This window comes from Ylistrum balloti, unplaced genomic scaffold, assembly GCF_031769215.1.
Source record: "Ylistrum balloti isolate Yb309-2 unplaced genomic scaffold, AGI_CSIRO_Ybal_v1 Utg369670, whole genome shotgun sequence".
Lineage (NCBI taxonomy): Eukaryota > Metazoa > Mollusca > Bivalvia > Pectinida > Pectinidae > Ylistrum > Ylistrum balloti.
Window position 1 is genome coordinate 189,108 of NW_026781916.1, and position 13,375 is coordinate 202,482.

The 13,375-nt window shown below is 42.5% G+C and overlaps 1 protein-coding gene across 1 annotated transcript; it reads right to left on the reverse strand.

Annotated features, from left to right (window-relative positions):
• Positions 1-2,694: 2,694 nt before the first annotated feature.
• On the reverse strand, positions 2,695-9,836 carry LOC132562232 (uncharacterized). The gene is made up of 2 exons (XM_060226968.1): positions 9,766-9,836; positions 2,695-4,850 (listed from the first exon to the last, which is right to left on the reverse strand). Exon 2 carries the CDS (start codon positions 4,819-4,821, stop codon positions 2,851-2,853), a length of 1,971 nt encoding a protein of 656 aa, XP_060082951.1. The 5' UTR covers positions 4,822-4,850; positions 9,766-9,836; the 3' UTR covers positions 2,695-2,850.
• Positions 9,837-13,375: the final 3,539 nt, after the last annotated feature.

Genomic DNA, 13,375 nt, shown 5'->3' on the forward strand with positions numbered 1-13,375 from the left:
CACGCTGTCTTGTTACCTCCGCGGTATGTTAAGGTCCCTGTAGGCTTGTTATCCCCCGACTAAGTCACGCTGTCTTATTACCTCCGTGGTATGTCTAGGTCCCTGGATGCTTGTTACCCCCGACTAAGTCACGCTGTCTTATTACCTCTGTGGTATGTCAAGGTCCCTGTATGTTGTTACCATCCGATTAAGTCACGCTGTCTTGTTACCTCCCGGGTATGTTGTGGTCCCTGTAGACTTGTTACTTCCCGACTAAGTCACGCTGTCTTGTTACCTCCCGGGTTTGTTAAGGTCCCTGTAAGCTTGTTACCTCCCGAATAAGTCACGCTGTCATGTTACCTCCCATGTATGTTAAACCCTCCTGACTAAGTGACGCTGTCTTGTTACCTCCCATGTATGTTAAACCCCCTGACTATGTCACTCTGTCTTCTTACCTCCCGGGTATGCCAACATTCCTGTGGGCTTGTTACCTCCAGACTAAGTCACGCTGTCTTGTTACCTCCCGGGTATATGTCAAGATCCTTGTAGGCTTGTTACCTCCCGACTAAGTCACGCTGTCTTTTAACTCCCCGGGTATGCTAAGATTCCGGTGGGCTTGTTACCTCCCGGCTAAGCCACGCTGTCTTCTTACCTCCCAGGTATGTTAAACCCCCCCTGACTAAGTACCTTCCGGGTATATTAAGATCCCTGTGGGCTTGTTACCTCCCGATTAAGTCATGCTGTCTTCTTACCTCTCGGATATGTTAAGGTTCCTGTAGGCTTGTTACCCCCAACCCCTCGACTTAGCCACGATGTCTTGTTACCTCCGAGGTATATTAAGGTCCCTATCTTGTCACTGCTTACCTCCCGCCTCAGTCTCTATCTAATCAATAGTTACCTCCCGCCTCAGTCTCTCTATCTGATCAATAGTTACCTCCCGCCTCAGTCTCTCTATCTGATCAATAGTTACCTCCCGCCTCAGTCTCTATCTAATCACTGGTTACCTCCCGCCTAAGTCTCTCTATCTAATCACTGGTTACCTCCCGCCTAAGTCTCTCTATCTAATCACTGGTTACCTCCCGCCTCAGTCTCTCTATCTGATCAATAGTTACCTCCCGCCTCAGTCTCTCTATCTGATCAATAGTTACCTCCCTCCTCAGTCTCTATCTAATCACTGGTTACCTCCCGCCTAAGTCTCTCTATCTAATCACTGGTTACCTCCCGCCTCAGTCTCTCTATCTAATCACTGGTTACCTCCCGCCTAAGTCTCTCTATCTAATCAATGGTTACCTCCCGCCTCAGTCTCTATCTAATAATTGGTTACCTCCCGCCTCAGTCTCTATCTAATCAATGGTTACCCCCGCCTCAGTCTCTCTATCTGATCAATAGTTACCTCCCGCCTCAGTCTCTATCTAATCAATGGTTACCTCCCGCCTCAGTCTCTCTATCTAATCACTGGTTACCTCCCGCCTCAGTCTCTATCTAATCACTGGTTACATCCCGCCTCAGTCTCTCTTTCTAATCACTGGTTCCTTTTCGCCTCTGTCTCTCTATCTAGTCAATGGTTACTTCCCGCCTCAGACACTCTAATCACTGGTTATAGATATTTCACGACTTCTGGTCACTGGTTACCTCCCCGATGTTTTACGACTTCTCGTTACTGGTTACCTCCCAAATGTTTCACGACTTCTCGTTACTGGTTACCTCCCCGATGTTTCACGACTTCTCGTCACCGGTTACCTCCCCGATGTTTCACGAGTCTCTCTCGTTACTGGTTACCTCCCCAATGTTTCACGACTTCTCGTCACTGGTTACCTCCCCAATGTTTCACGACTTCTCGTCACCGGTTACCTCCCCGATGTTTCACGACTGCTCGTCACTGGTTACCTCCCCGATGTTTCACGACTTCTCGTCACTGGTTACTTCCCCAATGTTTCACGACTTTTCGTCCCTGGTTACCTCCCCGATGTGTTACGACTTATCGTCACTGGTTACCTCCCCGATGTTTTACGACTTCTCGTCACTGGTTACCTCCCCGATGTTTCACGACTTCTCGTCACTGGTTACCTCCCCGATGTTTCACGACTTCTCGTCACTGGTTACCTCACCGATGTTCACGACTTTTCGTCTCTGGTTACCTCCACGAAGTTTCACGACTTCTGTTCACCACCTATAATTTTATAACTTAATAACATAATTCCACAACTTTTATTGTGTTTTCTCACATCTGTTATTTTTTGTACACATTTGTTTGATTTAGAATGGTTTCCAAATAAACGTTCTGGTAATAACCCTGTACCGCCTACAATAGTAGTTATTATTCGTGATAATTCACATCAAATTTCTTCACAGTCAGATTTATGTGTTGATTATATTGCGTTATAAACTTTCCCTTCGTGTTATTACCAGATATTGTTCTTGAAGGCGAAAATGACGAAATTTAAATTCGTCCGTGAAATCTCCCTCACATAGAAGTATTGTAATGTTTTCTGGGATTATTTGTTATCATTTCATCTTCTGTAAACGTTCCTCGATAACAAGGAAATAAATGTACATCAGAGAAAAGATAAAAAATAATGATGATAATAATAATCTTTATTTCAGAGGATAAACACGTGTTAAGCCAAAGGCTTATCTTACACACGGTCCTCAACCAATTCGTTTAACAAAAAACAGAACAAACAAACAAAAAGATAATAAAAAAATATGTTCTCAATTTATTAATTCTATATAACGATATTTGTAATATACGCTACACATATTGGTTGAAGTCATTAAGCTCGTGTGTGTTTCTGGTATATTGATCACAGTTTGTGTTTACTTCTGCTGTTACAATAAACACACATCTACACGTGTTGTTTATTATATAATCTAGTAGAGCTGATAAACACGGATATAATTCCTCTCATCTGTACCACTATTATTAGTGACCACAAATCTGTCACCACGAACAGCTATTGCCCATGGAGTCCTCATTCCATCTGATGACGTCAGCAGTTCCCTGACGTGTGTCCCGTCCCAAGACATCTGTATGACGTTGTGTGACACATTACCACACACGTAGATGTTTCCCTCCCTGTCCATATCTATTCCCGAAGCACGTCTCACGACATCAACCTTCAACACATCCGTGTGACGTTTGTCAGCCGACAGTCTGGACACTGCGACGCCTCCCCTGGTGTCGTTATAGACACTGACGAGTGTGTGTCCCTGTACTGGGTCATGTGTGAGGGACCAGCAGATCTTGTTATAGTGATGTAACAAGTCAGTCACGCCGTCCTGTGTTACGCTGTATACTCCTCCTCCATATGTACTCACGACAAACCTCCCGTCTGTATGTGTGATACCATAGCAATTACCGATGCCTGATATGTTGATCTCAGACGACAGGGAGAGTTTAGATGCCTCGACTTTCACGACACAGACACCATTAGGACTGCAGACAGCGACCGCCACGGTATTGTCGTTCACCAGACACAGATCCAGGGGACGACGTCGAATGGTCAACTCGTCCAGGCACAGTCCTTTGTCTGTAAACAGCTTCAGCTTCCTGTTGTTCTCATCACTTACCACTATTTGATCACACGGAAGGTACACAACACCACAGACATAGCAATTATTTGTATCTGACAGAGTCTTTATTTTGTACTTTCCGATTTCCATCACACGTCGTTCTGACAAGGGAAGTGCTATACCACTAGGAATGGGTCGTGGTTCTTTCTCGAAGACGATCTTCCCCATCACGTCGTCACCAAGGTTGTCGACGTCACTAGTAACCTGATGTTTAATGCTGACTGACGTGTAGGACTTGCTCATCTCCGTGATCAGTGCCTTACATGACTCCACCTCTGCCTGTCCTCTCTGATATAACACTATCGTCTCGATGTTGTCATTTTCATGTACGGCGGTAACGGACGACTTGATGGTATTCAGCATACTATTCATCAGACGTTCACACTGACGTAACGAGGCATCCATGTTCCTCTTCTCTTCTTTGAACGACGCGATCAACTTGTCTGTGGCGTTCTTCTGAAGGAGGTTTAAACGTTTATCGACATCTTGACGTAGATCTGTGATACTCTGAAGTGCGATTTCTTGGTTCTGTACCAAAATCTGGAGTTGTTCGTCAAAATCTTTAACTAATAATTTCATGGCCTCTGTTGCTTTCTTCAGCGCCGCCTTCATTTCTTCTAGTTGGGATCCTTCTGTCAACTTCTGAATATACTCCATCGCCGTTTTCACCTCTTTACATCCCCTGTGATCCTTCAAAACACATATGTTACACCCGAGAAGTTGATGGTCCTCACAATACCAAACCTTTTTCTCGTCATGTTGGTCACATCGAGGTACCGACTTTTCCTGATTTGGCCGTGGTCCACCATATCCGGTAATATCTAAGATACCACAATCATCATGCATAATGTCATGATGTTGTACCTTACATGTCTCGCAAAAAATCATATTCATATCTTTGCACCAGAATTTGGCTGGATTGGTTGGGTTACCTTTCTTCTGACAGGGTTTGCAGTACAGGGGTGCTGATGATCGTTCCTTAAGCTGGATAAGGTCCTGTATCACACCACTAGTCGGGAACTGTTCCGCCCATTTGTCCTTAGATTCCGCTGGATATACAGGCGTGGTCGTCCTCCTACAAACAGGACAAGGGAAGGATGTTGACGATGCCATCTTCCCAGATAACTCCTTGGTGATGTAGGTCTCGAGACAATCCTGACAGAAGCAGTGGAGACAGGGTAAGGACTTGGGTTTCTGAAGTCGCTCCAGACAGATCGGACATTCCAGTAAGTGTAACTCGGTGTCCGGAGGTTGTCCACCTTCGGCCATTGTCAAGGTAAAGGCGAGAAAACGACAACCTGAAAAATGACAGTAAAAAGAAAATAACGTAATAAAATAAAATGGACAACAGAATTCTGTTTTTTGACGTCGGCTTATCACACTTGTTTATATATCTCCTGTTGAATATATACTTATCATACACACATCAAAGGGCTTTACCGAGGCTAAAAGACTATAATATAAATGCCTTTCTACAAGAAGAAACTGAATATGCAGGACCGATTTCTCGGGAAACTAACCCTGATAATCCCCTCTTATTGTCACGACATAGGAAAACACTGTTAAAATCATCATTTTGAAAACATTGAACACGTGCAATATTTCATGAATATGGGTGGAAAACAAACCTGTACAATGAACGTCTAACACTGTATGTATATATTTCTACCTGGAAACAATTGACTAGCTTGTAATGTATGGCAACACAAAATTAAATCAACATCTATTTTATGACAAATTCTTAAAAAAAATTTACATTGGATCATGAAACTAATAGCAAAATCTACATGCGAAATTCAACTTGAATACAAACTTTATCTAAATACCATTTACGATTTTGTTACCTCTCTTTGCCCCAGGTTTATGATAATTGTATCATTGTAAGGTAAGTAGTGGGAAAATGATAAGGTAAGGTAAGAGTTGGGTCAGTTTACCATGTTAGTGGTTAGTGTAACCTGGTAAGGTGAAGTTTGGGTCAGTTTTCCATGTTAGTGGTTAGTGTAACCTGGTAAGGTGAAGGGTGGGTCAGTTTACTATGTTAGTGGTTAGTGTAACCTGGTAAGGTGAAGTTTGGGTCAGTTTTCCATGTTAGTGGTTAGTGTAACCTGGTAAGGTGAAGGGTGGGTCAGTTTACCATGTTAGTGGTTAGTGTAACCTGGTAAGGTGAAGTTTGGGTCAGTTTTCCATGTTAGTGGTTAGTGTAACCTGGTAAGGTGAAGGGTGGGTCAGTTTACCATGTTAGTGGTTAGTGTAACCTGGTAAGGTGAAGGGTGGGTCAGTTTACTATGTTAGTGGTTAGTGTAACCTGGTAAGGTGAAGGGTGGGTCAGTTTTCCATGTTAGTGGTTAGTGTAACCTGGTAAGGTGAAGGGTGGGTCAGTTTACCATGTTAGTGGTTAGTGTAACCTGGTAAGGTGAAGTTTGGGCCAGTTTTCCATGTTAGTGGTTAGTGTAACCTGGTAAGGTGAAGGGTGGGTCAGTTTACCATGTTAGTGGTTAGTGTAACCTGGTAAGGTGAAGTTTGGGTCAGTTTTCCATGTTAGTGGTTAGTGTAACCTGGTAAGGTGAAGGGTGGGTCAGTTTACCATGTTAGTGGTTAGTGTAACCTGGTAAGGTGAAGAGTGGGTCAGTTTACCATGTAAGTGGTTAGTGTAACCTGGTAAGGTGAAGGGTGGGTCAGTTTACCATGTTAGTGGTTAGTGTAACCTGGTAAGGTGAAGTTTGGGTCAGTTTTCCATGTTAGTGGTTAGTGTAACCTGGTAAGGTGAAGTTTGGGTCAGTTTTCCATGTCAGTGGTTAGTGTAACCTGGTAAGGTGAAGGGTGGGTCAGTTTACCATGTTAGTGGTTAGTGTAACCTGGTAAGGTGAAGTTTGGGTCAGTTTTCCATGTTAGTGGTTAGTGTAACCTGGTAAGGTGAAGGGTGGGTCAGTTTACCATGTTAGTGGTTAGTGTAACCTGGTAAGGTGAAGTTTGGGTCAGTTTTCCATGGCTAGATGTATCAGTTAAACCTAGTAAGGTGAAGGGTCAGTGTATCCCGGCTAGGTGTGTCAGTGTAACCTAGTAAGGTGAAGGGTGGGTCAGTTTACCATGTTAGTGGTTAGTGTAACCTGGTAAGGTGAAGGGTGGGTCAGTTTACCATGTTAGTGGTTAGTGTAACCTGGTAAGGTGAAGGGTGGGTCAGTTTACCATGTTAGTGGTTAGTGTAACCTGGTAAGGTGAAGGGTGGGTCAGTTTACCATGTTAGTGGTTAGTGTAACCTGGTAAGGTGAAGGGTGGGTCAGTTTACCATGTTAGTGGTTAGTGTAACCTGGTAAGGTGAAGGGTGGGTCAGTTTACCATGGTAAGGTTAACGGTTAGTGTAACCTGGTAAGGTGAAGGGTGGGTCAGTTTACCATGTTAGTGGTTAGTGTAACCTGGTAAGGTGAAGGGTGGGTCAGTTTACCATGTTAGTGGTTAGTGTAACCTGGTAAGGTGAAGGGTGGGTCAGTTTACCATGTTAGGTGGTTAGTGTAACCTGGTAAGGTGAAGTTTGGGTCAGTTTTCCATGCTAGTGTGTTAGTGTAACCTGGTAAGGTGAAGGGTGGGTCAGTGTCAGGTACCATGTTGTGGTCAGTGTAACCATGGTGATGGGTTCAGTGTTTCCATGTTAGGGTTAGTGTAACCTGGTAAGGTGAAGGGTGGGTCAGTGTAGTGTAACCGTAAGGTGAAGGGTAGTAGGTGTGTAGTGTAACCTAGTAAGGTGAAGGGTCAGTATCCTGTTGGTGAGGGGTTCAGTATCCTGTGAGGGTCAGTGGTTATTCTGTGAGGGGTAACCTGGTAAGGCTAGGGTGGTCAGTGTAACCTAGTAAGGTGAAGGGTCAGTGTATCCCTTCAAGGTGTGTCAGTGTAACCTAGTAAGGTGAAGGGTCAGTGTATCCCGGCTAGGTGTGTCAGTGTAACCTAGTAAGGTGAAGGGTCAGTGTATCCCGGCTAGGTGTGTCAGTGTAACCTAGTAAGGTGAAGGGTCAGTGTATCCCGGCTAGGTGTGTCAGTGTAACCTAGTAAGGTGAAGGGTCTGTGTATCCCGGCTAGTTGTGTCAGTGTAACCTAGTAAGGTGAAGGGTCAGTGTATCCCGGCTAGGTGTGTCAGTGTAACCTACGGGTTCAGTATCCTGTAACGGGGTTAAGGGTGAGGGTTCAGTATCCTGTGAGGTGAGGGGTTCAGTATCCTGTGAGGGTGACGGGTGTATCCTGTGAGGGTGAGGGTTCAGTATCCTGTGAGGGTGAGGGTTCAGTATCCCGTGAGGGTGACGGGTTCAGTATCCCGTGAGGGTGACGGGTTCAGTATCCTGTGAGGGTGAGGGTTCAGTATCCTGTGAGGGTGACGGGTTCAGTATCCTGTGAGGGTGACGGGTTCAGTATCCTGTGAGGGTGACGGGTTCAGTATCCTGTGAGGGTGACGGGTTCAGTATCCTGTGAGGGTGAGGGTTCAGTATCCTGTGAGGGTGACGGGTTCAGTATCCTGTGAGGGTGACGGGTTCAGTATCCTGTGAGGGTGACGGGTTCAGTATCCTGTGATGGTGACGGGTTCAGTATCCTGTGAGGGTGAGGGTTCAGTATCCTGTGAGGGTGAGGGTTCAGTATCCTGTGAGGGTGATGGGTTCAGTATCCTGTGAGGGTGACGGGTTCAGTATCCTGTGAGGGTGAGGGTTCAGTATCCTGTGAGGGTGATGGGTTCAGTATCCTGTGAGGGTGAGGGTTCAGTATTCTGTGATGGTGAGGGGTTCAGTATCCTGTGAGGGTGACGGGTTCAGTATCCTGTGAGGGTGACGGGTTCAGTATCCTGTGAGGGTGACGGGTTCAGTATTCTGTGAGGGTGAGGGGTTCAGTATCCTGTGAGGGTGACGGGTTCAGTATCCTGTGAGGGTGACGGGTTCAGTATCCTGTGAGGGTGACGGGTTCAGTATCCTGTGATGGTGAGGGGTTCAGTATCCTGTGAGGGTGACGGGTTCAGTATCCTGTGAGGGTGACGGGTTCAGTATCCTGTGAGGGTGACGGGTTCAGTATCCTGTGATGGTGAGGGGTTCAGTATCCTGTGAGGGTGACGGGTTCAGTATTCTGTGAGGGGTTCAGTATCCTGTGATGGTGAGGGGTTCAGTATCCTGTGAGGGTGACGGGTTCAGTATCCTGTGAGGGTGATGGGTTCAGTATCCTGTGATGGTGAGGGGTTCAGTATCCTGTGATGGTGAGGGGTTCAGTATTCTGTGAGGGTGACGGGTTCAGTATCCTGTGAGGGTGACGGGTTCAGTATCCTGTGATGGTGACGGGTCAGTATCCGGGTTCAGTATCCTGTGAGGGTGACGGGTTCAGTATCCTGTGATGGTGACGGGTTCAGTATACGGGTTCAGTATCCTGTGAGGGTGACGGGTTCAGTATCCTGTGAGGGTGACGGGTTCAGTATCCTGTGAGGGTGAGGGGTTCAGTATCCTGTGAGGGTGAGGGGTTCAGTATCCTGTGAGGGTGATGGGTTCAGTATCCTGTGATGGTGAGGGTTCAGTATCCTAATATGTCTGAAGCTTTTAACTCTACGTGACAATTGATTGAAAGTGACGTCATGTAACCAAAATGTGTGTCTAAATCACTTAGTTATCAGTGTGTCACAGTGGGTATTTAGACGAATAAGATCATTTTAACAAAAAAGTGGTATGGGAAGAAAAAAGATAAAATGGATTTTTTATCTTATATATATATATTTATTCAAATTCGACATTACAGAAAATAATCCGTCATCTGTATATAGAAGGGATTGGTGTATATCAGACCGGGGATCAGAAAATCTCTGTAACATGTCATGCTGTCATGTGCACCCGGTGACATGTAGACGCGACCCCAAACCAACCAACTAGGAGACTCAACCGTACAGTCACAAAGGTATCATACTACATATATCTAATAGCTGAAATGTCCTGATCCACGAATCGTCATGTCAGCCAGAATACTGATTTTGATGACAAACTTTATGATAACTACCCCTTAATCTTTATCAATACAAGCAGACAGACGAGTTGAGACAGGCCCATGTAGGTTTACTTTCGGTTTGTATATGTCTACTACAGCATTTTTTATCAGCATTGAAATGCATATAAAACTATGAATCACACATAACACTGTTGATAATTAGTGTCAAAAACGGCCAACGAAAATAATTACACCACAGTTGTTTGTTTTACTCACTCGTGAAAGTCTAGTCAGCAAGGACAGCACAAAATCCTCCCCAACAATCCAGACATAACACACACTGAACGCCCATGTTGAAGACCTACAGCAAATGTGATATGCACTTGTGCACTAACACTCACGTAAGGCCTGTGGAGGTGAAACGTGTACGCCGCACCCATCCCCGGCCCGAAACCCGTACCAGGTTTATAAGAAATAACTTATATCTCGATAATAAAAATATATCTTCTACATAGAATTAGATTTTCTGATAAAACTTAATTCAATTTTCTTGAAATTTGAAACTTCGAATTAATGGATTTCGTTATCTCGATTTTTCTAAGTCGGTATTTTTTGTTTTTGTTTGTTTTTTTATGAGGAAAACTTGTACGCCGTACACCGCACTCAACCGTGCAATTTTCCGATTTTTTTCAATATTACAACTATTGTACAGTTTTATTTAATGGATTCTAAAAAAAGATTCAAAAAGCAATTATACCTATCTGACTGTTCTACAACCCGGGAAACAAGATAGACCATGGGACGTCGGTGAGCCTGAGTTGAAGAAGCGTTGATTTTTATCATTATATCCAGATATATATATTCAAATCGCGTGAAATCTCGGACTACGAGACTGGAATAGTCAACAAAGAAGAAATTACGAAGTCTGGCTCAGTAGGGAGCCTCGAAGACAATCGGACAGTCTGATTTGGTACCGTTCTATGACAGAATGTTATATATGTCTCTGTTTGGATGAACAAGTAACTTGACCTGTTGAACTTAGTGTCATCGGCGAAAGCGAGAATGCAAAAATGGTCATCTACAGGATACGACGTCAACTTTAGCAGCATTGAACACAAAAACAACAAAACAGAACACCACAACAACAATATTGAACACAACGACAACAGTATTGAACACAAGAATTACAGTATTGAACACAACGACAACAATATTGAACACAACGACAACAGTATTGAACACAAGAATTACAGTATTGAACACAACGACAACAATATTGAACACAACGACAACAGTATTGAACACAACGACAACAGTATTGAACACAAGAATAACAGTATTGAACACAACGATAACAATATTGAACACAACGACGACAATATTGAACACAACGACAACAGTATTGAACACAAGAATTACAGTATTGAACACAACGACAACAGTATTGAACACAACGATAACAGTATTGTACACACAACGATAACAGTATTGAACACAACGATAACAGTATTGAACACAACGATAACAGTATTGAACACAACGACAACAGTATTGAACACAACGACAACAGTATTGAACACAACGATAACAGTATTGAACACAACGACAACAGTATTGAACACAACGATAACAGTATTGAACACAACGATAACAGTATTGAACACACAACGATAACAGTATTGAACACAACGATAACAGTATTGAACACAACGATAACAGTATTGAACACAACGATAACAGTATTGAACACAACGACAACAGTATTGAACACAACGACAACAGTATTGAACACAACGACAACAGTATTGAACACAACGACAACAGTATTGAACACAACGACAACAGTATTGAACACAACGACAACAGTATTGAACACAACGATAACAGTATTGAACACAAGAATAACAGTATAGAACAAAAAAACAACAGTATTTAACACAACGATAACAGTATTGAACACACAACGACAACAGTATTGAACACAACGATAACAGTATTGAACACAACGAAAACAGTATTGAACACAACGACAACAATATTGAACACAACGACAACAGTATTGAACACAAGAATTACAGTATTGAACACAACGACAACAGTATTGAACACAACGACAACAGTATTGAACACAACGATAACAGTATTGAACACAACAGTATTGTACACACAACAACAGTATTGAACACAACGATAACAGTATTGAACACAAGAATTACAGTATTGAACACAACGACAACAGTATTGAACACAAGAATTACAGTATTGAACACAAGAATTACAGTATTGAACACAACGACAACAGTATTGAACACAACGATAACAGTATTGAACACAACAACAACAGTATTGAACACAACGACAACAGTATTGAACACAACGACAACAGTATTGAACACAACGACAACAGTATTGAACACAACGACAACAGTATTGTACACACAACGATAACAGTATTGAACACAACGACAACAGTATTGATCACAACGACAACAGTATTGTACACACAACGACAACAGTATTGAACACAACGACAACAGTATTGAACACAACGACAACAGTATTGAACACAACGACAACAGTATTGACAACAGTATTGAACACACAACAGTATTGAACACAAGTAACAGTATTGTATTGAACAACAACAGTATTGACAACAGTATTGAACACAACGATAACAGTATTGAACACAACGACAACAGTATTGAACACAACGACAACAGTATTCAACACAAGAATTACAATATTGAACACAACGACAACAGTATTGAACACAACGATAACAGTATTGAACACAACGACAACAGTATTGAACACAACGATAACAGTATTGAACACAACGACAACAGTATTGAACACAACGACAACAGTATTGAACACAACGACAACAGTATTGAACACAACGATAACAGTATTGAACACAAGAATTACAGTATTGAACACAACGACAACAGTATTGAACACAAGAATTACAGTATTGAACACAACGATAACAGTATTGAACACAAGAATTACAATATTGAACACAACGACAACAGTATTGAACACAACGATAACAGTATTGAACACAACGATAACAGTATTGAACACAACGACAACAGTATTGAACACAACGACAACAGTATTGAACACAACGACAACAGTATTGAACACAACGACAACAGTATTGAACACAACGATAACAGTATTGAACACAACGACAACAGTATTGAACACAACGACAACAGTATTGAACACAACGATAACAGTATTGAACACAAGAATTACAGTATTGAACACAACGATAACAGTATTGAACACAAGAATTACAGTATTGAACACAACGACAACAGTATTGAACACAACGATAACAGTATTGAACACAAGAATTACAGTATTGAACACAACAACAGTATTGAACACAACGATAACAGTATTGAACACAAGAATTACAGTATTGAACACAACGACAACAGTATTGAACACAACGACAACAGTATTGAACACAACGACAACAGTATTGAACACAACGACAACAGTATTGAACACAACGACAACAGTATTGAACACAACGACAACAGTATTGAACACAACGACAACAGTATTGAACACAACGACAACAGTATTGAACACAACGATAACAGTATTGAACACAAGAATTACAGTATTGAACACAACGACAACAGTATTGAACACAACGATAACAGTATTGAACACAAGAATTACAGTATTGAACACAACGACAACAGTATTGAACACAACGACAACAGTACTGAACACAAGAATTACAGTATTGAACACAACAACAGTATTGAACACAACGACAACAGTATTGAACACAAGAATTACAGTATTGAACACAACGACAACAGTATTGTACACACAACGACAACAGTATTGAACACAA

Excerpts from the sequence above, each read along its gene's own strand:
- LOC132562232 (XM_060226968.1), bottom strand. The coding sequence starts at position 4,821 with ATGGCCGAAGGTGGACAACCTCCGGACACCGAGTTACACTTACTGGAA.